The sequence below is a fragment of the Oncorhynchus nerka genome, linkage group LG22, assembly GCF_034236695.1.
Source record: "Oncorhynchus nerka isolate Pitt River linkage group LG22, Oner_Uvic_2.0, whole genome shotgun sequence".
NCBI classification, from domain to species: Eukaryota; Metazoa; Chordata; class Actinopteri; order Salmoniformes; family Salmonidae; genus Oncorhynchus; species Oncorhynchus nerka.
Window position 1 is genome coordinate 52,682,145 of NC_088417.1, and position 27,582 is coordinate 52,709,726.

General features: G+C 43.4%; 2 protein-coding genes and 1 pseudogene across 8 annotated transcripts in view; 1 reads left to right on the top strand and 2 right to left on the bottom strand.

Moving 5' to 3' along the window:
* Positions 1-926: 926 nt before the first annotated feature.
* foxr1 (forkhead box R1) lies at positions 927-3,463 on the top strand. Of its 4 annotated transcripts, none has more exons than XM_029625989.2 (6): positions 927-1,163; positions 1,280-1,384; positions 1,675-1,739; positions 1,920-2,188; positions 2,605-2,837; positions 3,185-3,463. In XM_029625989.2, exons 1-6 carry the CDS (start codon positions 1,043-1,045, stop codon positions 3,211-3,213), a joined length of 822 nt encoding a protein of 273 aa, XP_029481849.1. In that variant the 5' UTR covers positions 927-1,042; the 3' UTR covers positions 3,214-3,463. The 4 variants fall into 4 exon arrangements, with proteins under 4 accessions (XP_029481849.1, XP_064863808.1, XP_029481847.1 ...); XM_029625987.2 differs by having other exon boundaries at positions 929-1,163; positions 1,495-1,739; XM_029625988.2 differs by having other exon boundaries at positions 929-1,163; positions 1,283-1,384; positions 1,495-1,739.
* A 4,265-nt stretch (positions 3,464-7,728) lies between these two features.
* On the bottom strand, positions 7,729-11,391 carry LOC135563781 (glutamate receptor ionotropic, kainate 4-like; annotated as a pseudogene).
* Positions 11,392-21,407: 10,016 nt separating this feature from the next.
* Positions 21,408-27,582, bottom strand: part of LOC115104759 (rho guanine nucleotide exchange factor 12-like) — a 151,709-nt gene continuing 145,534 nt past the window's right edge. For all 4 annotated transcript variants that reach the window (XM_065007236.1, XM_065007237.1, XM_065007238.1 and 1 more), the window contains 2 exons: positions 26,730-26,802; positions 21,408-23,224 (listed from right to left, as the gene is read on the bottom strand). In XM_065007236.1, the coding sequence (XP_064863308.1) occupies positions 23,214-23,224; positions 26,730-26,802 (84 nt within the window). In that variant the 3' untranslated portion in view covers positions 21,408-23,213. The remainder of the gene's footprint in view (positions 23,225-26,729; positions 26,803-27,582) is intronic.

The window sequence follows — 27,582 nt, forward strand, 5'->3', positions numbered from 1 at the left end:
TGGCACAAATCCCATTGAAGTTATGGTATCCATATTAGCATTTTTTGGTAGTTGATGTGCAAAAAAATGCTAATATCAGAACCATGACTTGCTTTTGTTTAAATATGCTTGATAATTATATTTTTTTATGTTGAAGTGATCCTTGTACGAGCCATGTTCCAAATTCCACCAAGTGGGTTCACCCTATTGGCGCTATGCGTAGGATATTTGCCTTTCACGCCAGCGACCCGGTTTTACTTCCCCGCCCCACCATTCCCTACAGTGGTGTCAGAAGCGGGATGGCGGTCGTTAGGCCTGGACGTGTAAGGGGGCTGAGAAGTTGAAGCACTGGCCATGCCTTCCCGTTGGAACGTGGCTCTTATACTTACTATAAGAGCCATGTTACAATTTCAATCTATTAGCGCGATGCGTAGGGTCTTTGCCTTTCACACCAGCGACTCTCCGCTTACCTGCTTTGCCATTAGCTACAGTACCAAGGAAGTTAATTGAGCATCTCTTTTGCAATGATGACAGCACAGGAGGCTGCTGAGGGGAGGACAGCTCATAATAATGGCTGGAATGGAGTGAATGGAATGGTATCAAACATATGGAAACCATGTGTTTGACATGTTCGATATCATTCCATTTATTCTGTTCAAAACATTACTATGAGCCCGTCTTACCTAATTAACGTGCCACCAGCCACCTGTGGATGACGGCTATTAGAAAACACAACTGTGGTAATACATTTTATAAAACATTTAAAGTTTTTCTTGATGACAATTAGGCCGCTTATCATATTTCCTAAATAAATACAATCTTTTTTATGAGGCCTAACCAAATGTAATTTCAACATTTTATAGGAGAGAAAGACAGAACTGATCAAGGCACTAATGGCTAATTCTTCACACCTGGCATAAATGCTGTGGCAAGGGCCTTACCTATAATTGGAGATTTGAGGGAATTCAGTCAGAACTTATGATGAGTTTCAAGAGAGGGCTATTTTGGCGTGTGTGATATATTCAGAAGTGTTTTTTACGTTACTCATATCAACAGAACGAGAATGTCTCTACAATTCCAAACTCGAAGCAGGTTTCTTGAGCTCCATCTTTCAAACAGCCTTAACGACTGGGATATGGATGAAGAGATCAAGCTGACCACAACAACTGACCAATTTTACCAAGGTAAGAAAAACACCTGTGTGCAATTTACCCTCCAAAGGGGATTAATGATGACATGCTGCCCTGAAAAGTTGTGGTACAACACTTTTTGTTTTTTTTGTCTGTCTATTACTCATTAGCAGGAGACAAACGGAATGATCAGTATCTGGTTCAGTGGCAGTGTGCAAGAATATCGAGAAGAAAGGACGACCTCTCTTTTCAAAACTATCAGAAATCAGTTGAGGGTAACATACCTAATAGAGACGTTACTTAACTTTAGTCTTAGCCCCATTTTAAATGTTTCATGTATGTGTTTGGTGCTTCAACGTTATCTTAAAATGTACTTGCATTTCAGACTCTCCAATACAGCCAAATCTGTGGTTGATGGTCAACCCCAACCTAGCCTGCCCAATTAAGTATCCCCAAAAAGTAACAAAGATATTGAGTCCCAAGGTGCCACTGAAACACCTGGCACCAGTACCCAAGCCCACAGTCACCCATGTCAAACCCAAGTCTATCCCAAATGTGCTTCCAGTTTCACCTACTGAGGACACCTGCTTGGCTGACTCTCGACATGACGCATCCTCCAGTGAGTACATGGTAGGTAAACTCTGATCAGGAGAGCGAACTTCTAGTGAAAAAATATATGTATTTAGTTCATGGTTTTCAAATGAGATTAAATCAGTGCAATATGTATAAGCATTTAAGAGCACATTGGACATATTGCACTCAATTGATCTCTTGCTTCAATAACTACATCTTGTGACATATTTTTCATAGCTTACAGATGAAGATGATGCCTCTTCGGTGGATGTCCCCGTTTGTCGGAAAGTCAAAACTGCCCGCAAGGCAAAGGCCCCTAATGGTGGACCACGAAAGCTTAGTCTGGCCCAAAGCAAGCGCCTCCAGCGGGTCCTTCAAGACAGCAACAACCTGAAGAGCGGAGCCTGGCTGCGTCCCCCTGTCAACTACTGCATCTTAATCGCCATGGCTATTGGCAGCAGCCGCACTGGCAGCCTCAATGTCCAGCAGATCTATAACTTCACAAGGTAAGAACTACTGACCACAGAGAAGCATCACATGTTTTTGAACTGATAGGTGGAGATTACCAGACCAGTAACACAATGCAGTTACTATTTTGTTGAAGCTGGAGAAACTATACTGAATCCCAAATCGACCCTTAAGTACTTGTGGAGAGCTGAGAGGATTTGACAGATGTACAGTAAGAATGTAATGGAGCCACCTTGTCCTCTGATAGCCTAAGGGTAGAAGTTTCACCATGTTGCTTATATCAACAACATCCTCTCAGTGCTTCACAAGTGCATACAGAAGAGTTTAGGGATCTATTTGTTATTGTGCCATCTTTATCGTTTCCATCTGTCATTGTTGTGACACCTTGAGGTCTCAGTCCTTGAAAGTGTAATGGAGGATGATTGTGTGTGATTCTCACGGCTCCCTCTCCCAGAGAGCACTTCCCATTCTTCCAGACAGCCCCTGACGGCTGGAAGAACACTATCCGCCACAACCTGTGTTTCAGCAACAGCTTTCGTAAGACCCCCCAGCAGGTGTGCAGCGAGGGGAAGAGGAAGTCCTGTCTGTGGCACCTGACTCTAGAAGGACGCCGGAGGCTGAGGGATGAAATCCACACCCTTACCGGGGACTCGTACAAAGTGTTGAAGAGAAGCATGAATAATCCTGGTGAGTTTCAGGGGAGCATAGTCATAGAATTACACACAGAACCATTGAATTAAATTATAGAACCTCCATGTGCAGAGCTGTCTTATTAGGGGGTGACAGAGGACATTGTTTTCTTGCTATTTACATACGTAGGGCTGTGTTTGCTTAACATTGGATGTCGATGACCCAATAATGTCCACCATTGTGCATACCAGTATTTTTTTATATACTAATGTATGGGCCAGGCTTTCAAATGAGGCTAAGGAAGTGGTTGGACAACGGGAGGGTTTTCATACTGAGCTGGAAATACTGTCAGTTACATTGGTGTGGCAACCTGTACATAAATGTTTTTTTTTCTTATTTGACAGATATGATTCAGACTTTGTTTGCACTATGATTTGTGCATTAGAGGTTACCCCAAACTGAGGTGGGACCTTGGGACAATGGCTGTGATGCAAGGGGCATCGATGGCTGTTGATAATGGATAAGTGAACAGCAGCACTTCAATTATGTTTTCCTTAGACTGTATATTTTTTGGGTATGTTATGGATTTTGGGGGTGTGCTAAAGTTTCAGACGTGTGTGTATGAATTTATCACTAACTGTACTTTTGGATTTGTTCTGAAAATAAAAATGCATCAAATGACACTTGTTTATCTACTATCATCTCAGTTGGCTGATAGATATTAATAATGCATCTGTAAAGATGAATAGTAAAAAACAAACAAATCTACAATAGATGGGTTGGTTGTTTAGCAACGCAATCTACATGTGCACAACTATGGGACAAAACAGATGGGGTTTGCTTTGATTGTTGCTTGTTAGCCATATAAGCGCTGAAATGAAGCTACCATTTGGGGAATGGTAAATGCTTAATGTCATTGTTGGTAGCTATCGAGCCATCCATGCTTGATTTGGAGGCTCTGTGCGGAGGGTGTGATGCGGAGTCTCCAGAGCAGGGGTAGGCAACCCTGGTCCTGGAGTGCTTGCAGGCACTTCATGTCTTTGATTTAACCAACCTGGGAGACAAGGTGTGTTGACTTTGGGCAATCACTGAACTGCTTAATTACCTCAGTCATGTGTGGTGTCTAGTTGGAAGAATAATCCTGCAGTACCTGCAGCACTCCAGGAACAGAGTTGCCTAATGGAGCTCTGTACCGCATTGCATGGCGCCTCCCAAATGTAACAATGTGGAGGGCTCCATGTAGCTCCGCATGTGACATGATTGGTTGACAGTAGGTGGGGGTGGTACATCCTGTATAAACTCCTTGACAACAAATATGGAGAACTTTGAGGAATGGCTTTACCTGGAATGCTTTTCCAACAGTCTTTAACGAGTTCCCATATATGCGGAGAGCGTGGCATGCACTCATGTTGTGACAACTTTTTACCAGTTGTAGGTAGGCTATTTAGATTGTCATTATCGAGACATTTATTTCCAAACCTTTTTCCATAAAACATATGAATACTCTAGAACTGATGTACATCAAGAAATAATGGAAACAAAGCACTGGAAAATGGCTTTGGGCGCACTAGAGTGTATTACATAAATCTGTTCGGAGGTGATTTAAACTGCATTCTAATGTTGACTGCTTAAAGAAAATGGTATCAGACAAAGTGCTTTATGCATGCTCAGTTCTAGGGTCTCGGGGGGGCTGCCTGAGCAGACATTTTAAATGGAAGATCTGGAACTCCCTCGCAAGGTTCTTTTTATGGGGGAAAAGTCCTCGATGAAACTGAAAGCTAAATGTGGAGAATTATACATTTGCCTCAGGTCATCAAGTAGCCTAATGTACAGTGGGGGGGGGTATTTAGTCAGCCACCAATTGTGCAAGTTCTCCCACTTAAGATGAGAGGCCTGTAATTTTCATCATAGGTATGACAGACAAAATGAGAAATCCAGAAAATCACATTGTAGGATTTTTGTATTTATTTGCAAATTATGGTGGAAAATTAGTTTAAAAAAAAGAAAATTAGGACCTTTTGTAGACTACAATCTCGCAAATGGGCCATTTAAGTTTGTCTTAACAGCACAATTGCCAGAAAATAATCTAACGTGTTTTGTTTCATGCTCAGATCTTCTGTCCAACTTTCATCACTCAAACTCTCCTGATTCTATCTATGCACATGTGCAAAGGGTATTTACAATTATACACCTGGTTCAAGCTGTGGTATATCAGACCATATACCATGGGAATGACAACTTTTGACTGTTTTAATTACGTTGGTAACCAGTTTATAATAGCAATAAGGCACCTCGGGGGTTTGGTATATGGCCAATTACCTTTTCTCTTGTCATATTCATTAGCTTGCAATTATTTTGAAAACCTGAAATTTGAATCTAACGCTGTTACAAGTTATGATTCCTCAATTGGCTTGATAACGAAATGGAAAAAGGGGTTAATGTATAGATATGGCAACTATTTTCTCGCTGTGAAAATAAGTTGGTCAGGTTGAGTGGTCTAACGGCTACACGTTTTTTTTCCTGACCTGGCAACCCCGGTCCCACTGAAGTGTGAGCATTGTTTTCATGACGTTGTCAGCTGACCCATCTATAACATGGGGAACCTTTTATTTTGACGTTCAATGACAACCTGAACCAGAAATGATCCACGAAGGTCGATGACATTTTCAAAATAAGGTCCATGCTAGCATCTCGTGTACTCCATTGTACAAGAATGGCAGGGATTCAATCCAATCGTGCTCATAGGCAATGTTCGCGTAAACGCTGAAGATGTCGGTTCAATTGGAAATCGCCTTAAATGTGAAGCTCTCTATAGCACGTTTCGGATTGAATCCTGGCCAATGTTTTTGCCACTTAAATGTTTCCAAATAAAATAATGAACTGGACTACAGCCACACTCCTGTTTCTCTCACAGATGTAGTGCAATGTGGGGAGCGGCATTCGCCGCCAGTTGGAGCTGGGACTTTGAAGTACAGCAGTACTGGTACACTTTTTCCTCCACAGGGCAAATGCTTTGTTTCAGAGCGGGTAGTAATCCCTGAACCCAAGGACCAAGGCTGAGGATGAAACACAGGTATGTCAGACCTGATGTCTCATCTAATGAACTAAACCAAGTGGAAAGACAGACAAGTGGCCCAGGGTCACTGCTCGGGGATGGTTCACAAAGATCCACTGAGGTCTCTGACCACCCTACCTACACATTCTCCTCTGAGATCTGGTGAGTGTTCTCTGGGTAGTGGTGGTTGCACCTGCAGTCCTTTATATCCCCTGGGCTTATGTGGACGTGAGCACAGCCACGCGGAGCCAAAATGGCTTCCTGTACCCGTCTGAGACAGAGGACTGCTGCTACTGTTGCCCATTCCACACATGCCGTTACTGAGGGTGCAATCGGCTGTCCCGGGCCTGCGCTCCTCTGGAAGTGTCTGTAGTAATGTCCCTGGGCCTCGTAAACCACAGTGCCATTACTGTCCTCGCACAGCTGGATCCCATGGAGAGCCCTCAGCATCTCTGTACACAAGGAGAGCTAGAAGGGAACAGGAAAGGGCAAAACGATAAGTGTATCTTCGTCAGATTGAGACAACTGAAGTACTATACAGAGACATGTTTTTGAACAGAAGAGAAGGATTGATTGTTTTCAGTGCTTTAAAGCTTTTTTCTTCCGCTTTGCATTCTTTGAAGTCTAGGTTCCAATTTGTTTAACTTCACATGTAAAGTCGCATTGTCAAGCTGGTGTGAAATCTTACATACTGAATAACAAACAAAGCCTTATAAAGATGCTAGCTGTTAAGGAGCTATGTGCAGTCTCAGCCAGGCTGGTTTGTAATGAGTTACTAAGGGGCCTAACTTTCCCTTATGTTGAATTTTCACTTAGTCTCCCATTGACAATCCAATGAGCAGCCACACTATAACAATATTTTAGAGGTAATTTACAATTGAGCAGCTTTTACCATGAATGCGATCTAACACCAGGGAAAATGACTTTAAAAGATGCATTGCTGGCTGTATAGTGCGCTATTCCATAACGCCCCTTGGATTGACATTTTGGGATTTGCTCCTAAGAGGGCTGCTAAACAGGGAAAGCAGATATGATAACCCCTCACCTCTGACCCCAGAGTGTGTTGCTGCACCCAGGCAAAGTCCAGCCCCACAATGAACACCGCCAGCAGTAAACCAGACAGCAGGACCCACCTATATTTTCCATGCACAGCCCTACCCCAGAGAGAGAAAAATGTGATGTAAATGGTCTGGTGATAAACTTCCCTGATTAACACTTGACATTGATGTGACATGTACATCACTATTGATGTTGCATTGCTGTATAAAAAGCATAGATGTTAAATGTCATTATACAACGGGTGGGTCTAATCCTGAATGCCGATTTGTTAAAACCGCATTCCAGCTGGTGTCTATTACACAAGTTACAACCAGCTAAATCTATGATGTTAAAATGCCTATTTACTCTGTTCCATCTGACTGCGCAATCCACTGTCTCATCAGCCCAGAAAGGAAGTTATAAACTTGATCTACACTATAAAAAGCATCTAGACATTATCTCACATTTATTTTCGACTAACATTTGGTTTTCAACAGCAGAGATTTCTATAAACCTTTGTCTGTCTCTCGGACATTTGCAACATTGTTTCAATATTCAAATTCGATCTCCTGCTGTCCCTTAGTAATGAACGTGTCAGAAGTTGGGACGACTGACGAGACCGACAGGCAGCGTTTCTAAGCCGGTCGAAATCATGAATCAGCTGGCATCATTTTTATGGATATATACAACGAAATTTCAATTGAAAAGTAATTTGCAGTCTTTCCAGCTTCAGTTTGAAGTGATTGTGTTAGCTGTCTTGTTGGCTAGATCCTGTGAACAACCATGTCCTGACGAGTGTTGATAATGGGATATGATAAAGGGTGAGTCGGTCAAGGATCGATGCAGACAAGGTGGTAGATTGTACGACAAGCGACAGGTTTATTTCAAAGTGGAGATATCTGGTACAGCGTATATACGGGCCCCTCTGTTAGCTCATCAGAGACTAGCAAAAAAGACACTAGCTAACAGTAAGTACAAGCTTCATATACACAACAGAAAGTAGGTTGATATCTAGGAGATCGGATCTTCGGATTGGATCAGGCTGGGGTGTAGTCATCCGGCATTGGCTCTGTTGTCTGTCCGTCATCGTAGAATCCTGCCATGCCTGTTCTTGGTCGTCACACCCTGTTCAGCTGAAAAGGAGATCTGGTGTGTGCGCTATCTTCAGTCACACAATGTTCGGCTGGGAGGGAGATTATGTGTGTGTGTTAGTTTGTCTCTAAGTCTAGGCTTTCTGCCAATCTGTGGGTGTCTTATCTGGGTGTCCTCGGCAGCTATGTGTGTACTGTATGTGCGTCGTCCCTGTCTTCTGGGGTCAGTGTGTAAGAGCGTATGCGTCCCTATCTTCAGGGGAGTTGTGGCCGAACTGCCGGCTAGCACCTGTGGCTAGGAGTATCCTGTTGTGACAGTGTTCTGGATGATTACAGTGAGTGTGTGTGTGTGAGAGATATCCTGTATGGGGCCCAACCTGTTTTACTATGTGTCTCAGCTATAGTAGTGTAATGTCACCTACATAGGAATTAGCAGTAATGTAATGTCACCTACATAGGAATTAGCAGTCCTCTACACGAGTGAGCACATTTTCTATGCCAGGCAAATTCGCAACTTATTAGCTCATTGTTATGGATGTATCCAAATAAATGTCACTAAACAGCTTTAACAAATTAAATGCGGCTACTTTGCTGTTATTCTGGCTGCACTGTTTGACGTGGCTAAGTTAGCTGTAGTTGGCTAGCTAGAAAACAAGGGATAAGTACGCAATGGAACATTTAGAACGAACGACTAAGTCGTGTCCATAGATACAGAACAAAAAGACTGAATGACTGGGTCATGTCTCTGGCAACCAAACCGATAGAATGACCAGCCAGCTTGGGTAGCAACCCTATATTTGTGTTGGGACGATATCTTGTGTAAGGATGAAATAGTATGAATACATTAATCAAAATAACGTTTTTAATTTAAAAAGGTGAATCATTATTTGAATATGTTGTTCTGAACAACCCAGTGGCATGAACAACCCAGGTCTTACCCAGTGGTATGAACAACCCAGGTCTTACCCAGTGGCATGAACAACCCAGGTCTTACCCAGTGGCATGAACAACCCAGGTCTTACCCAGTGGCATGAACAACCCAGGTCTTAACCAGTGGTATGAACAACCCAGGTCTTACCCAGTGGCATGAACAACCCAGGTCTTACCTTGTGGCATGCCAATGCCGTAGCCCTTGGTGTCCAGCAGGCCTATCTGGGTGAGGTTACAGTTGCGCTGGTGGTAGTACTCATTCATGGTGCTCTCCAGCAGGTAGTTGGAGTTGAGCACCCGGTAGCAAGTGAGAAGAAGAGAAAGCTGCAACAAATCTGTAGGCTAACCCAGCGGACAAAATTGGTTGAAACAACGTATGAGATGGCAAGCATTATGATCTCTCTCTACCTGAAAGAAGGCCATGGTTGAGCCTCCCTGCATGGTGCCATACTCTGTTGGTCTGGTCTGCCAGGTCGTGCGCTGACTCAATGGGAGTCTCCATCCTCTGGACAGTGAGGAAGGTGGCCAGGTTGGCCGTGTTGGAGGACACTATGATCAGTGTGAAAAACCACCTGCAGCAGGAAGGAACAGCACAGCTGTTCTTAGTACACAGAAAGGCTCCCCGTTAAGCGCAAGCCCCATTTGAATATTGAGGTGTGAATCCTGTTTATTTATCGTGAGACAGTCAAATTGGTTCATACAGCGTGGTAAGCATAAAGTGCATCAAAACCTGTGTGTGTGTCTCAATGTTAGAGTGAGTTAATGAATGGCCAATGGTTATCTTTGTGTTGGAAAATGGCCAACGTATGTGTGCATGCGTGCCTATGGGTCAATGTAGTCCCTATATAGGGGATTGTTGTGTAGTCTATTCACCAGACAGCGTGTGGACAGGGCATGGCTGAGCCTTGCTGCTTGAACCCCCCTACAAGGAACCACAGACTGTTCCCCAGAGTGTACTGGTTCAGAACCAGCTTAGAGCGCCCCCGCAGGCATGGCTCAGTACTGAACCACTTATACAGCCAGGAGAATAAAAACCGGGTGCTCATTATAGGGAAGATTAAAGCGTACAACTAGGGTTGTGTTGAATAGGAACACAACAGAAGTCAAATATTTGAAAACGGGGGAGGAAAGCTACAATCTGATCTGAACCAATAAGTATGCTCCTTTTAATATGACGTTTTCAAAATCATTTTCTCCAGTTTGTGCCTACCAAACAGGTCACCCCAAAAATTATAGCGTGGAAATTAGACCGCAGCTTCAGAATAGAATACCTGTTACAGTCCACAGCACCGCCAGTAGGCGTCTGTGTCAATCTGCACATTTACCTGGCCACTAGGAAGAGCACACAGCTGACAATCAGATAGGCCAGCAGAATGCAGAGCCATAAGCCTGGAGAGAAGGGGTCTAAGAAGGACCAGTAGCCTGGTCGACGGGTCTAAAGAAGCCAGAGCATAAATCATTTAGCCTGGACCTGAAAAATTAAATCACGTCGCCCATCTATTGGTTTGAAGACAGACTGATAAGCGGAGTGAAAAAATAGTGAAAGTAGTGTTCACTCTGGATCCACCAGGCTATAAAGAATTACCATGGAGATTCAATAGTTTCCAGGAAAGTGTTAGTCTCTCACTGATATGGTTGATAAGAAACAATGGATTTGGGTACACTCACCAGGTGCCTAACCTCTATCAAAGACACTCAATTACCTTGATAAACTACAGTATATCAATGAAGTTTAGATTTCTTAAATTTCCAAGATGGTTGAAAATTAATTTCTATCTGATGTGCATGTATCTATAATAAACATATTTTGTTGTCTGGTTTCACCAAAGAACTGTGCAGTCATATTTGGCATCTTTCATTGACTCACTAGACAGATTACAGTAGAGAAATTGCCCATATCTAGGATCAGCTTGGCATCCCCAATCCTAAACCGTTAACATTATGGAGAAGAATGTAAAACTGACCTAAGCTCTTCATCCAATCTAATCATGGACTAAAGTCGGTGACCATTGTTTGACCAGTTCTCTATGCATGTGTGCGTGCTTGTGTCTCACCATATGTGCTGTGTACATTATGCTGATGCCCAGGGTTATGAAGGGTTTGGAGAAGTCAATTACCTTCTCTCGCTCTTTGAAATGGTGTGTCCCGCTACAGCCAGGTCAGCTTTCTGGAAGAGATTAGTTAGCCTACTGTAAATATGGCAAACTGGTCCTGTGAGGCTCAGTTGGTAGAGCATGGCACACGCAATGACAGGATTGTGGGTTCGATTCCTGCTGGGGCCATCCATACAGGAAAAAAAACAAGTATGCACTACTGTTAAGTTGCTTTCGATAAAAGTGTCTGCTGAATGTGTGTAGGTTATTAAAAACCCAGTGTAGTGGACCTTGAGGCCCGGATGACCCGTGGTTTAAAAGGTATATATTGCAAAACATCTCTGACGTCAAGATCTTATAAAACAATCCATTTATTTATGCATTTAATTTGAGATAAGGCCAAACAAAGTTTCCTAGGCTCGTCCTTAAACGGGAAATCTGCTGTTGCTACATCCATTTTTAGAATTATAAATGTACCCTTTGATAGTTGAAGAATATAACTTATAAATGCCTCATGAGCTTAGTTCAACTGTCGTACCCAATCAGAACTCAAAATATAAGCTTGTTTTACTTCAATGTTTGTAAACAAAGTAAATGTAAAAAAAAAACGAGTCTACAGCCTCATAACATGGTTAAAACTATCATTTTGATATCATGGATGGTCAGTCCTTGCATCCATAGCTCTGTCTACACATTTGAGAGTGGTTCGATTTCTCCAGCCCCATTCCTCAGATTTGTACAGAAACACAGGCGGGGATATGGGGCGGCTGGGTAGCCTAGTGGTTAGTTCCGTATTTTATTGAATGGGTGGCATCCATAAGTTTAAATATAGCTGTTACATTGCACAACCTTCAATGTTATGTAATAATTATGTAAAATTCTGGCAAAATAATTACGGTTGTTGTTGGGAAGAAATGGTCTTCAAACAGTTCGCAACGAGCCAGGCGGCCCAAACTGCTGCATATACCCTGACTCTGCTTGCACAGAATGCAAGAAACGTGACAATTTCCCTAGTTAATATTGCCTGCTAACATGAATTTCTTTTAAATATGCAGTTAAAAAAATATATACTTGTGTATTGATTTTAAGAAAAGCATTCATGTTAATGATTAGGTAGATTGGTACAACGACAGTGCTTTTTTGCGAATGCGCTTGTTAAATCATCACCCATTTCGCAAAGTAGGCTGTGATTAAATTATTAATTAATAGGTACCGCATTGATTATCTGCAAAGCAGGACAAGCTAGTTAAACTAGTAATATCATTAACCATGTGTAGTTAACTAGTGATTATGTTAAGATGGATTGTTTTTTTTTACAAGATAAGTTTAATGCAAGCTAGCAACTTACCTTGGCTCCTTGCTGCACTCGCGTAACAGGTGGTCAGCCTGCCACACAGTCTCCCCATGGAGAGCAATGTAATCGGCGTCCAAAAATTCTGATTACCGACTGTTATGAAAACTTGAAAATCGGCCCTAATTAAATCGTCCATGCCGATTAATTGGTCGACCTCTACTTGAGACGTCTTAAGAAATTAAAATGAAGACATCTTGAGACATTTTAGAGAGTCTATAGACACGTGTTGGAAATACCAATGTCTTGAGGCATTTGTTGTTTTTGTGTTTTATTAGTTATTAAAGGGGAACTGCACCCGCTGATTTGGCCTCGTTTTTTGGCTCGCTCCTCAAGAAATGCTGGTGGCCATGACAGAAGCCAAATGTGAGTTGGCTTGGAGGTGTGGTTTGATGTGGGTGTTTCTTAGGTGTATCCATGCCACCACCAAGACACACCCATCTGTTAGAACTTTGCCTGCAGCTGTTTCCCTCCACTCAATCACAACAAAAATCTCCAGCAGGTTGAGCTCAGTAACTACAGGCAGATGTATGGTGAGACGCCAGAAGCTTTTATATATTTATTTATTCATTCATTCAGGGGAAACCCATTGAGACCAGGGTCTCATTCATAACTGTGCCCTGATGAAGACAGTTTGGCTGTCGAAACGTTGGTTATAAAATTATTGCGTTTGAGCTCCTAGAGTGTGCGGCTCTCCTTTTCTCTTCGCGTTCTTAGGAAACTATGCAGTATTTTGTTATTTTATGTATTATTTCTTACACTGTTAGGAGATCTTAAGTCTTATTACATACAGTCGGGAGAAACTATTGGATAGAAGAGCAACGTCAACTTACCAACATTACGACCAGGAATACGACTTTCCCGAAGTGGATCCTCTGTTTGGTCCACCACCCAGGACAATGGATCGGATCCTAGCAGGCGACCCAAAACAACGGTGCCGCAGAAGGGGCAGACGGAGCGGTCTTCTGGTCAGACTCCGTAGACGGGCACATCGCCCACTGCTCCCGAGTACACTAATTGCCAATGTCCAGTCTCTTGACAACAAGGTAGACAAAATCTGAGCAAAGGTTGCCTTCCAGAGAGACATCAGATTGCAACATTCTCTGCTTCACGGAAACATGGCTCACTCGGGATACGTTATCAGAGTCAGTACAGCCACCTGGTTTCTTCACGCATCGCGCCGACAGAAACAAACATCTCTCTGGTAAGAAGGGCGGGGGTGTATGCCATATGATTAACGAGTCATGGTGTGATCATAACAACATACAGGAACTCAAGTCCTTTTGTTCACCTGACCTAGAATTCCTTACAATCAAATGCAGACTTATCTACCAAGAGAATTCTCTTCGATTATAATCACAGCAGTGTATATCCCCCCCCAAGCAGACACCTCGACGGCCCTGAAAGAACTTCATTGGACTCTATGTAAAACTGGAAACCACATATACCAAGGCTGCATTTATTGTAGCTGGGGATTTTAGCAAAGCTAATCAGAAAACAAGACTCCCTAAATGTTATCAGGATATCGAATGCGCGAACCGGGCTGGCAAAATCGTGGATCATTGTTACTCTAACTTCCGAGATGCAGAAAAAGCCCTCCCTCGCCCTCCTTTCAACAAATCTGACTCCATTTTGTTGCTCCCAGCCTACAGACAGAAACTAAAACAGGAAACACCCATGCCCAGGTCCGTTCAACGCTGGTCCGACCAGTGTGATTCCACTCTTCGAGATTGCTATGATCACGTGGACTGGGATATGTTCCGGATAACAACAACATTGATGTAAATTCTGATTCGGTGAGCGAGTTTATTAGCAAGTGCATCAGTGATGTTGTACCCACAGCAACTATTAAAACCTTCCCCAACCAGAAACTGTGGATTGATGGCAGCATTCGCGTAAAGCTGAAAGCGCGAACCACTGCTTTTAAATCAGGGCAAGGCGCCCGGAAACACGACTGAATACAAACAGTGTTGCTATTCCCTCCACAAGGCAATCAAACAAGCTAAGCTAATTCAATGACCCAGACACGAGCTGTATGTGGCAGGGTCTACAGTCAATCATGGACTACAAAAAGAAAGTAAAAGTGCAATATGTGCCATGTAAGAAAGCTAATGTTTAAGTTCCTTGCTCAGAACATGAGAACATATGGAAGCTGAGGTTTCCTTTTAACATGAGTCTTCAATATTCCCAGGTAAGAAGTTTTAGGTTGTAGTTATTATAGGAATTATAGGACTATTTTTCTCTACAAATACCATTTGTATTTCATATACCTTTGACTATTGGATGTTTCATATACCTTTGACTATTGGATGTTCTTATAGGCACTTTAGAATTGCCAGTGTAACAGTATAGCTTCCATCCCTCTCCTCGCTCCTACCTGGGCTCGAACGAGGAACACATCAACTACAGCCACCCTCGAAGCAGCGTTACCCATGCAGAGCAAGGGGAACAACCACTCCAAGTCTCAGAGCGAGTGACATTTGAAACGCACCCCGCTAACTAGCTAGCCATTTCACACCGGGAGTTGATAGGCTTGAAGTCATAAACAGCGCAATGCTTGAAGCATTGCAAAGAGCTGATGTCAAACACATGAAAGTGCTGTTTGAATGAATGCTTACAAGCTTGCTGCTGCCTACCACCGCTCAATCAAATCATAGACTTAGTTATAACATAATAACACACAGAAATAAGAGCCGTAGGTCATTAATATGGTCGAATCCGGAAACTATCATCCCGAAAACAAGACATTTATTCTTTCAGTGAAATACAGAACCGTTCCGTAATTTAACAGGTGGCATCCATCAGTCTAAATATTGCTGTTATATTGCACAACCTTCAATGTTGTCATAATTACGTAAAATTCTGGCAAATTAGGCAGCCCAAACTGTTGCATATACACTGACTCTGCGTGCAATAAACACAAGACAAGTGACACAATTTCACCTGGTTAATATTGCCTGCAAACCTGGATTTCTTTTAGCTAAATACGCAGGTTTAAACAAATATACCTCTGTGTATTGAGGTTTATGGTTAGGTACACATTGGAGCAACGACCGTCCTTTTTCGCGAATACGCACCGCATCTATTACATGCAACGCAGGACACGCTAGATAAACTAGTAATATCATCAACCATGTGTAGTTAACTAGTGATTATTGATTGATTGTTTTTTTATAAGATAAGTTTAATGCTAGCTAGCAACTTACCTTGGCTTACTGCATTCGCGTAACAGGCAGGCTATTCGTGGAGTGCAATGTGATCAGGTGGTTAGAGCGTTGGACTAGTTAACTGTAAGGTTGCAAGATTGAATCCCGAGCTGACAAGGTGAAAATCTGTCGTTCTGCCCCTGAACAAGGCAGTTAACCCACCGTTCCTAGGCAGTCATTGAAAATAGGAATGTGTTCTTAACTGACTTTCCTAGTTAAATAAAGGTGTAAAAAAATAAATAAAAATTAAACGGTGTCCAAATATATTTGGACACAGATTTCCAATTGTTCTGAAAACTTGAAATCGGCCATTCCAATTAATTGGTCGACCTCTAGTCTCTACCCCGCCCTGTGCAACTGGGTCCTGGACTTTCTAATGGGCCGCCCCCAGGTGGTGAGGGTAGGAAACAACATCTCCACCCCGCTGATCCTCAACACTGGGGCCCCACAAGGGTGCGTTCTCAGCCCTCTCCTGTACTTCCTGTTCACCCATGACTGCGTGGCCATGCACGCCTCCAACTCAATCATCAAGTTTGCAGACGACACTACAGTGGTAGGCTTGATTACCAACAACGACGAGACGGCCTACAGGGAGGAGGAGAGGGCCCTCAGTATGGTGTCAGGAAAATAACCTCACTCAACGTCAACAAAACAAAGGAGATGATCGTGGACGTCAGGAAACAGCAGAGGGAGCACCCCCCTATCCACATCGACGGGAAAGTAGTGGAGAAGGTGGACAGTTTTAAGTTCCTCGGCTAACACATCACGGACAAACTGAATTGGTCCACCCACACAGACAGCGTAGTGAAGAAGGTGCAACAGCGCCTCTTCAACCTCAGAAGGCTGAGGAAATTTGGCTCGTCACCAAAAACACACAAACTTTTACAGATGCACAATCGAGAGCATCCTGTCGGGCTGTATCACCGCCTGGTACGGCAACTGCTCCGCCCACAACTGTAAGGCTCTCCAGAGGGTAGTGAGGTCTGCACAAGGCATCACCAGGGGCAAACTACCTGCCCTCCAGGACACCTACACCACCGATGTCACAGGAAGGCCAAAAAGATAATCAAGGACAACAACCACCCGAGCCATTGCCTATTCATCCCGCTATCATCCAGAAGGCGAGGTCAGTACAGGTGCATCAAAGCTGGGACTGAGAGACTGAAAAAACAGTCATCAGACTCAAGGCCATCAGACCGTTAAACAGCCATCACTAACATTGAGTGGCTGCTGCCAACATACTGACTCAAATCTCTAGCCATTTAATAATTCAAATTGGATGTAATAAATGTATCACTTTAAACAATGCCACTTTATATAATGTTTACATACCCTACAAAACTCATCTCATATGTAAATACTGTACTCTATACCATCTACTGCATCAAACAATGAACCGGGGACTGAAATTTTGCAGGGGTCATGAAGCCGGATGTTCCGGGTAGAGAGCCACACACGTTGCCCAGGGTGGAAGAGTGGAGTAAGTCGGCGACGCCGGTCAGAAATCCGTTTCTGGGAGAGGGAAGCTTGATGTAGGTGTCGATGTGCTGGCTCACTCAAACCACTCATCGGCGGCAGGGGTGGTATCTGAGGACACACTGAAAAGGAGTTTTTTTTTTTATTATTTTTTATTTCATTTATTTCACCTTTATTTAACCAGGTAGGCTAGTTGAGAACAAGTTCTCATTTGCAACTGCGACCTGGCCAAGATAAAGCATAGCAGTGTGAACAGACAACACAGAGTTACACATGGAGTAAACAATTAACAAGTCAATAACACAGTAGAAAAAAAGGGGAGTCTATATACAATGTGTGCAAAAGGCATGAGGTAGGCGAATAATTACAATATTGTAGATTAACACTGGAGTGATAAATGATCATGTACTGGTAGAGATATTGGTGTGCAAAAGAGCAGAAAAGTAAATAAATAAAAACTGTGGGGATGAAGTAGGTGAAAATGGGTGGGCTGTTTACCAATAGATTATGTACAGCTGCAGCGATCGGTTAGCTAGATGGAGAGAGTAATGCACCAGGGAAATCTGTGAGTATTCGTTCCAGGCTAGATAGCGACTCCACTTGTGTGGTTGGTGTGTGCAGTGTTGACAAAGGTACTTCCCTATTTCCTGATTCAGGCGTTCCGTCTTCCCATTGGTTTGGGGATGGTATCCGGAGGATAGGCTGATGGAGACCCCCAGTCGGTCCCAGAAGGCTCGCCATACCCTGGAGACCCCGATCCAAAACAATGTCTTCCGGGATCCCATACAGAAGAAACACCTGTTGGAACATGCACGCGGACATTTCCATGGCATTAGGTAGATGCGGAAGGGGGATGAGTTGGCACATCTGGAGAACCAGTCCACTACAACTAAAATAGTAGTGAAGCCCGAAAAGTCTGGCAGATCAGTGAGGAAATCCATAGCGATGTGGGACCATGGTCTACGTGGTGTAGGTAAAGGCTTAAGCTTACCGGTAGGTAGTTGATGAGGTCTCTTTACCCATGCACAGACGGGACAGGAAAGAACGTAATCTCGGACAGTTGCTGTTAGGGATGACCACCAGAACTGGGTGTCAGTAGCTCCGTGGTCCGGGTGATCCCGGGATGGCCAGAACTCAGCGAGGTATGGCACCACTGCATTAGTTGGAGTCTGATGGACGCCGGAACGTAGGTCTTGCCTGCAGGGGTGTCGGGGGGTGCTGGATCGTGGCGTAGGGCCTCTTGGACGGCTGATTAGATTTCCCACTGTATGGGTCCCATGACACAAGACGGAGGCAGGATGGGCTCGGGAGCTGGGTTAGAGGAAGGGGAGTCAAATCGATGGGATAATGAATCAGCCTTCACATTTTTATTGCCAGGCAGATGACGGTGAATTTGACTGAATCGGGTGATGAAGAGTGCCCAGCGAGCCTGTCTGGGGTTGAGCCTCTTAGCACTTCTTAAGTACTCCAAATTTCGGTGGTTGTTAAGGATAAGGAATGGGTGATGAGCTCCCTCTAACCAGTGGCGGAACTCTTCGATAGCCAGCTTAATGGCAAGGAGCTCTCGGTTTCCGACATCATAGTTCCTCTCAGATGGGTGGCAGTTTCTTGGAAAAGAAGCCACATCGGTGTAATTTGGGAGGTGTCTCTATCCACTCCTACGACAAAATCCTTGGAAACGTTGTAGTTCCTTTACGGTGGTAGGTTTGGGCCAGTTAAGCACGGCCGTGACTTTGACTTCGTCCATGTTGACCCCTCCTGGTGTCAACACGAAACCTAGGAAGGTTACTGTACTAAAGTGAAAGGCGCTATTCTCAGCCTTGACATAAAGATGGTGGTCCTGTAGCCGTTGGAGGACGTGTTGCACATGCTGTTCTGCAATGGAGTGAGAGTAGATCAAGATATCGTCAATGTACACGATGAGGAATTGGTTGATCATGTCCTGGAAAACTTCATTCATGAAGGACTGGAAGACTGTGGGAGCATTGGTGAGACCGAATGGCATAACGAGGTGTTCATAGTGTCCCCTAGCAGTGATGAACGCCGTCTTCCACTCATCCCCACTTCGGATACAGATCAGGTTGTAAGCACTATGTGGGGCCAGTTTGGAGTAGATGGTGGCCTGTCCAACTTGTTCTAGTGTGGCCGGAATCAGAGGAAGAGGGAAGTGATTCTTGATGGGAAAGTCATTGAGGGGTCGGTAATCTATGCAGGGATGGAGACTACCATCCTTTTTGATGGCAGGGTCGTGAATGCTTAGCCAGGGGTGACCGAGGATGAGGGGTTCTTTAAGCGAAGACAACACCATTAACTGAATGATCTCAGAGTGAAGGAGGCTACTTTCGGTCATGCGAGTCACAAGACCAGTTCCGAGAGGTTATCCGTCCAGCGCATTAATCCTAAAGGGAGGATTAACAGGGATTAGTTTGACTCTTAACTGTTGTGCCAATTGTTCGTCAATTAAATTACCTGCCGCCCCAGAGCCCTCTAGTCCCTCCACAAACAGAGTGACCCCATTAGCAGAAAGAAGAGCTGGGATACCAAACTGCCTTTTGGTAATATTCAAAACGTAGAGGTGCTTACCCGAAGTGGAGGGGTTATGGTCACCCCTTCGTGGGGGGCCATAATGCGTTCGAGGCTATTAGACTATGAAGGGCGTGGAAGACTCGCGGCCCATGGGCGACTGTATAGGTCTGTGGTCCACCAGTAGGTTGCCAATGGATATGGACATCCGGATGTTTTGGTTGAGGTCCGTTAAATCTCCTTTGCAGGCCAGTTTGGTCTGTAATTTACGATTACAACCCCTGTAAGGAGACTGTAAGGAGAGCTGGTTCACTCCATCCTCTGCCGGCAGCCATGGAGTGGAACTCAAGGGCATTCTCAGTGCTGGAGCGACGGCCCTGTCGCAGCTCACATAGCAGGTCCCCGGTGTGACGACCTGAAACTGAATGGTCGAACACCTCCTTGAAGAGGGAACGTGATTCAGAGGACAGATTAGAACTCTGAGCAGTCCGCAGGGCTGTGACCCAATCCACACCTTTGCCTGTGAGTAGGGAGATGAAGAAGTCAGCGGGGTGATGGTCTATGTACAGGTTACATACATTGCATGAGAAATCCTTGACATTTCCCCTGGGAGCCGTCATGTTTATTAGGCATGGATATGGGGGAGATGAACGAGAGGAGGCCGTGGCACCTGATATCGGTGACACAGGAATGGACTGGCGAAGGAGGTCGGAATTCATCGATTCGTTCCTCCTGTCGGGCTAGACATAGCTGCAGAGAGCTGCTTTCAAGCACAGGGCACAGCAGGTGTTTATTTGTAAAGGACTACAGGGGGAGACAGGTAGCTGGGTCCAGGGGCAGGAAGACGGTCATTCACAGGGGGTCCAAAAAGGCAACAGTACAGGCAGGGAAAAGGCTAGGAACGTCGTCCGGGAGATCAGGCAATAGGTTGATAACAGGAAATACGATAGGCTAAAGTACAGGCAGGGAATCGGCAAAAAGGAGTTGTTAGTGAGGCAGGCAAAAACTATCATACACGGGAGGATTCAATTACCAGAAAAACAGAGCTTCGAATAAAAGTGTGTCACAAAACAAACAATACCTCACAATGATGGGCTGCAAAGAACTGAACTAAATAGAGGGAGAGGGAGCTGCGTTCCAGGGATCTATGTGTTTGAGAGTGTGAGCTGGAAAGTGAGCTGCGTTCAGGGGATCTACGTGTTTGAGAGTGTGAGTTGGAAGCAGACGTTACAGGACCATGTTGTAGACAAGTGAATTTCGCTCGGTTGTACTCAGCACATCTTTTCCCCCAATAAAATCCATGTCAATCAATCAATCAACACATGTAGGACTACAAGGCTCTGTTTGGGTGTATTCTAAAAAAATGAGCTCAACGAAGTTTGAATTTACATGGTCAAAATATATAAATTCCAAAGTGACTGACTCCCCTTTCTAATACACACTTGTGCTGTTAATTCACATCAAAATATGTTGGGATCTTTTTGGGATCAGATATGAAAGAACCCTGGCATACCTTGAAAAATAGTCTGTGTAAAATACTTTCAGGGTGAGGAATCACATAACATTAAGACCAGGATTCAATCCGATCATGCTTTGTCAGCGTTTACTGTGAATGCGGTCTCCGTGAACACGGGAACATTGCCTTTTAAAGCTGGAGAGCTGACAAAGCGCGATCAAATTGAATCCTGGCCTAAGTTGTGCAATATTGAACTTCCCTTTTAAGTGTCTTTAACAAGTAGTTGGGAAATATGTGTGGTCTCATTGCATTGCGAATAAAATGAAAGATAAATATGCGAAACAAGAAGGTATACCAAAATATGCTGCAGTATTTTCACATCCAAGCTCAGAGAATAATACTCCATCATCAGTGTTTCCAGCCAGCTTCTTTAATCATATTTCAAACTCAGATTTCCCTCCCTCTACCCAGCAAGATGAACTGAAACAAAATGAAGACATTTTGTAATCTTTCCCTTCATTTTAAACAATAGATCAGTCAAATTTAAATCGCTCAGCTAAAAAGAACTATTTACGTTTTCAGAGCCAGAGACCATATTAATAATAGTGCTCATAATAATATAATAAAGTCTAGACAAAAATAATAAAAATACAGATTACATGAATATTTTAGGAATAAAAGTCTAAAAGACTTTTTTCAAATGTTTTAGTAGTTTCTGTTAAAATAATACATGATTGTATGATGTAGAAAGCAGAAGGAAAAAAACAACAAAACCAAGGAAATATGAAGATTGCTCTTACTTTAAGAGATGCAGTGTTGGTCATTATTGTACATAATTGTATTTCTTTTACATTTAAAATAGTCCATAGAAGTCTCTTGTTTTTTTGTTTCCATCCAAGAATCCAAGCCACAACTTCATATTTAAACATTCTTCCAGCTGAGCTAACATTGGAGTGAAATTAATATACAGTATTTGTTGTGCCAGTACTTTCTCAATCCAACCATGAAATCACAGAGGCCTGTGCTCTCACCCCAGAAGCTACATTTGTGAGTGAAGAGTTCCTCAGCTTGGAGCCAAAGGACACAGAGTTTGGAGATCCAAAAACAGAGAAATAGGAAGATGTACAGCTACTGGGCACATAGCTGGGTGGGGGGGTGTTCCCCCGATCTAAGAGGGTCACTGTCAATTAGGGATGGATGAATACCACATCACTTCAGGGGAAAGTCAATAACAGGAACGACGGACTGTCCTCTCGTATTTTGCTATATCACACGTGCTTCCAAAGTGCCACTAATGCCAGCCAGAGGAGATACAGCCACACTGAAAGATTAAGAAAAATGTATCTTACTAACTACTAACAGTATTTCACTGGGTTGGCAAAGTAGACCTATCCAGCAGACCGAACTAGTCCTTTTTCTTGAGATGCACAACATTTTCCTTTTTTTGGAGAACTTCTTGTTTTTCTTGAGATCCCAATTACTTGAGGACCTCTTAAGGGGATAACCCTAACTTCCACTTCCAATAGTCTTCCACATCTATACATACCGAAGGGAACATTTTACTAAATTAAAGTTAGGATTCACCCCTAGGTGATTAAAGAATCACTTCAGAATGTCATTATAGGCATGATGGTGGGCTAACTTAACGTACTATTATGTTTTGAAGTTTAGTAGAAACCACTGATTAAAATCTCAATGACCATTCTTTAAACTTAAAATGTTTTGTTCTAGCGGAATTTGATCGATCTTCTGCACACTTCTCACTTTGGTGTGCCTTTGCTATGGTCCATGATCCTCTAGGCCGAAAGCATTAGCCACCACACGGGGATGCTTTAAGTTGGACTATAGCATCACGTACAGTGTGTTTCTGGACCCTGCTGGATAAATTGAAAGTGATGAGTTCGAAGGCCCAATGCATGCGAGCAATGGGAAGATGACACTCTTATCCACAGGAGGAAAAAGATCTGGTGGTTGAGGGGGGTATAGTCCAATGGTCCTTGTGAGAAGGCTGTGGAGAGTTGTGGCGTTCTTCCCTGATTTCCGTGTGTGCCTGCGGGGTGTCTCAGTCTCCACTTTGGGTCAAAGCAGCATTGGAGGGGTGAGGGGGTGATGTGGGGGCATCAAGAGGACAGGGAGCGTTGACCAGGTGTCCCCCTTCCTGTCAATGTCACTATTTTGTTCTGTTGTGGTGGAGGATTAGGGGCTCTGTCACCACTAACTCTCATCTGAAGAGAGACAGAAAACAAAGAGAGAAATAGTGAAAACATATTTCCATTTTGCTTTCCTCATCTTGTTTTGCTCTTTGATGTCTGACCACAAAATGTATTGAAGTGATAATGCCCGAGAAGCCAGTGTTTGGGAGGATATATTGGCACGGGTGTTGTTAGGCCCGAGTCGAGGGCCGCCAAACCGTGCCAATATATCCTCCAAACACCGGCTTCGAGGGCATTATCACTTTTATACAACGGGTTACCAACATATTCAAATAATTATTAACAATATTTTGATGAATTTATTTCATCCTTCCACAACACAAATCTAGAGTTGCTAGAGACGCGACCGAGTTGTTCAGTCTTTTTGTTCTGTATCTATGGACGCGCTCCAGTCGTTCATTCTAAATGTTCCATTGCCATACTGGCTGGCAACATTCTTATCCTTTGCTTGCAAGCTAGCCAACTACGGCTAACTTACAGACACACCAAACAGTGCAGAAATAATAATAACAGTAGCTGCATTAGTTTAAGCTGTTTTCTAGTGACATTTATTTGAATACATCCATAACAATGAGCTAATGAGGAACAATTTTGCCTGGGATAGAAAATGTGCTCACTCATTAGGACACGGTTGTTCAGAGGAGCTAGCCAACAAGACAGCTAACACAATAACTTCAAACTGAGGCTGGAAAGACTGGAAACTAGCTGCACTTCATTTCGTTTGACCTAGTTTTCAACTGACATTTCTTTGTATATATCCATAAAAAATTATGCCAGCTGATTCATGATTTCTAGTGGCTGAGAAACGCTGCCTGCCTCTCCATCTCATCCCAACTCCTACACGTTCATTACTATGGGACAGTTGGAGATCAAATTTGAATATTGAAACAATGTTGCAAATGTCGGAGAGACAGACAGCAAGGTTTATAGAAATCTCTGCTGTTCAAAACGAAATGTTAGTCGAAAAGAAATGTGAGATAATGTCTAGATGCTTTTTATAGTGTAGATCAAGTTTATAACTTCCCTGTCTGGGCTGATGAGACAGTGGATTGTGCAGTCAGATGGAACAGAGGAAATAAGCATTTTAACACCATAGATTTATCTGGTTGTAACTTGTGGAATAGACACCGGCTATGATGTTCTTTTAACAAAATTAGCATTCAGGATTAGACCCACCCATTGTATACATTTAGGCCCACCCGTTGTATACATTTAGACCCACCCGTTGTATACATTTAGACCCACCCATTGTATACATTTAGGCCCACCCGTTGTATACATTTAGACCCACCCGTTGTATACATTTAGACCCACCCATTGTATACATTTAGACCCACACATTGTATACATTTAGGCCCACCCGTTGTATTAGACCCACCCATTGTATTAGACCCACACATTGTATTAGACCCACCCATTGTATACATTTAGGCCCACCCATTGTATTAGACCCACCCATTGTATACATTTAGGCCCACCCATTGTATTAGACCCACCCATTGTATACATTTAGACCCACCCATTGTATTAGACCCACCCATTGTATACATTTAGACCCACCCATTGTATTAGACCCACCCATTGTATACATTTAGGCCCACCCATTGTATTAGACCCACCCATTGTATACATTTAGGCCCACCCATTGTATACATTTAGGCCCACCCATTGTATTAGACCCACCCATTGTATACATTTAGGCCCACCCATTGTATTAGACCCACCCATTGTATACATTTAGACCCACCCATTGTATTAGACCCACCCATTGTATACATTTAGACCCACCCATTGTATTAGACCCACCCGTTGTATACATTTAGACCCACCAATTGTATACATTTAGGCCCACCCGTTGTGTTAGACCCACCCGTTGTATACATTTAGGCCCACCAGTTGTATACATTTAGACCCACCCATTGTATTAGACCCACCCGTTGTATACATTTAGGCCCACCCATTGTATACATTTAGGCCCACCCGTTGTGTTAGACCCACCCATTGTATTAGACCCACCCCTTGTATACATTTAGGCCCACCCATTGTATTAGACCCACCCGTTGTATACATTTAGGCCCACCCATTGTATTAGACCCACCCATTGTATTAGACCCACCCGTTGTATACATTTAGGCCCACCCATTGTATTAGACCCACCCATTGTATACATTTAGGCCCACCCATTGTATACATTTAGACCCACCCATTGTATTAGACCCACCCATTGTATTAGACCCACCCATTGTATACATTTAGACCCACCCATTGTATACATTTAGACCCACCCATTGTATTAGACCCACCCGTTGTATAGATTTAGGCCCACCCCTTGTATTAGACCCACCCGTTGTATACATTTAGGCCCACCCGTTGTGTTAGACCCACCCCGTTGTATATATTTAGGCCCACCCATTGTATTAGACCCACCCGTTGTATACATTTAGGCCCACCCATTGTATTAGACCCACCCGTTGTATACATTTAGGCCCACCCATTGTATTAGACCCACCCATTGTATACATTTAGGCCCACCCATTGTATTAGACCCACCCATTGTATTAGACCCACCCGTTGTATACATTTAGGCCCACCCATTGTATACATTTAGACCCACCCATTGTATTAGACCCACCCATTGTATTAGACCCACCCATTGTATACATTTAGACCCACCCATTGTATACATTTAGACCCACCCATTGTATTAGACCCACCCGTTGTATAGATTTAGGCCCACCCCTTGTATTAGACCCACCCGTTGTATAGATTTAGGCCCACCCCTTGTATTAGACCCACCCGTTGTATACATTTAGGCCCACCCGTTGTGTTAGACCCAACCCGTTGTATATATTTAGGCCCACCCATTGTATTAGACCCACCCGTTGTATACATTTAGGCCCACCCATTGTATTAGACCCACCCGTTGTATACATTTAGGCCCACCCATTGTATTAGACCCACCCGTTGTATACATTTAGGCCCACCCATTGTATTAGACCCACCCGTTGTATACATTTAGGCCCACCCATTGTATTAGACCCACCCGTTGTGTTAGACCCACCTGTGTATACATTTACGCCCACCCCTTGTATTAGACCCACCCGTTGTATGCATTTAGGCCCACCCATTGTATTAGACCCACCCGTTGTATACATTTAGGCCCACCCCTTGTATTAGACCCACCTGTTGTATACATTTAGGATATCCAACAACAAATCTAGTTACAAGTTGTGATACGTATTCTGTTTGTTGTCCCGTGTGTATGGTTTACTCAAACTTCAATGCTTGCAGAAATTACAATGCATTAGTGGAGCACAAGATATCTATGCTGATGTATTACAAAAGCCCTTTCAAGCATCTTGTGCATGCAAACTACTCTTGTATCTGTTCATGATCAGTAAAGTATCAGTGTGTCCCCCCAATGGCACCCTATTCCCTATAAAGCCTTATGGGACCTGGTCAAAAATAGTGCACTGTTAAAGGCTATATGGGACACAATATCAATAATTCACGGTACCTTTGTTCTCCTCTGTGTCAGTAGCGGTTTCACTCAGCCTTTGGCGCAGTTCATTATACTTGGTTTCCACTTCCTGAAAATAAATAGTTGACAAACTTATCTCTGGTAGAACAGAAGCGATGGATAAAATGAGTGTGTGGATGGATGGGTGAATGGATGAATAGAAACATTTGATAGTATGGGCAAAAGCATGAGGGACTGAAATTATAGAATTTGAATGACTTTACTTAAAGCGCTTCTCATACATTTCTGGTACCATGAAGTTCCTGTTTTTTTGTTTGTTGCTATGATAACGTTTTAAAATGTTTTTTTTTTTTTACATAATGTTTCTGCCATTGTTTCCTATGACCGAAAATAACTTCTGGACATCAGAAGAGTGATTGCTAACCTCGGCGGCGCAGGACATATTGCTCACCCCGACTAGGCCCTAATACCCGACACTCGGAAGAGAAAGAGACGGCAATATAGAAAACGACGTGCGGGCACTATGATAAAACTGCGGCGGTGAGTAAATAAACCACCATCTTTTTTCAATTGGCAATTGTACAATTACTGGAGAATAAACTGGATGAACTCCATTCGAGACTATCCTATCAACGGGACCTGAAGAACTGTAATATCCTATGTTTCTCAGAAACATGGCTAAACAAGGATATGGATAATATACAACTAGCTGTTTTCTCTATGCATCGGCAGAACAGAACGACAGCATCGGGTAAGCTCAAGGGGGAGGTGTGCACTTCTTAACAAGAGCTAGTGCCCAATCTCTAATATTAAGGAAGTCTTGAGGTTCTACTCGCCCAAGTTAGAAAACGTCATGATAAGCTGCAGACCATACTATTTACCAAGTTTT

Coding starts and splice junctions, on each gene's coding strand:
- foxr1 (XM_029625987.2), top strand. CDS start 1,043: ATGTCTCTACAATTCCAAACTCGAAGCAGGTTTCTTGAGCTCCATCTT. Junction 2,189..2,604: donor CAGATCTATAACTTCACAAG/GTAAGAACTACT, acceptor TCCCTCTCCCAG/AGAGCACTTCCCATTCTTCC. Junction 2,838..3,184: donor GAGAAGCATGAATAATCCTG/GTGAGTTTCAGG, acceptor CTTATTTGACAG/ATATGATTCAGACTTTGTTT.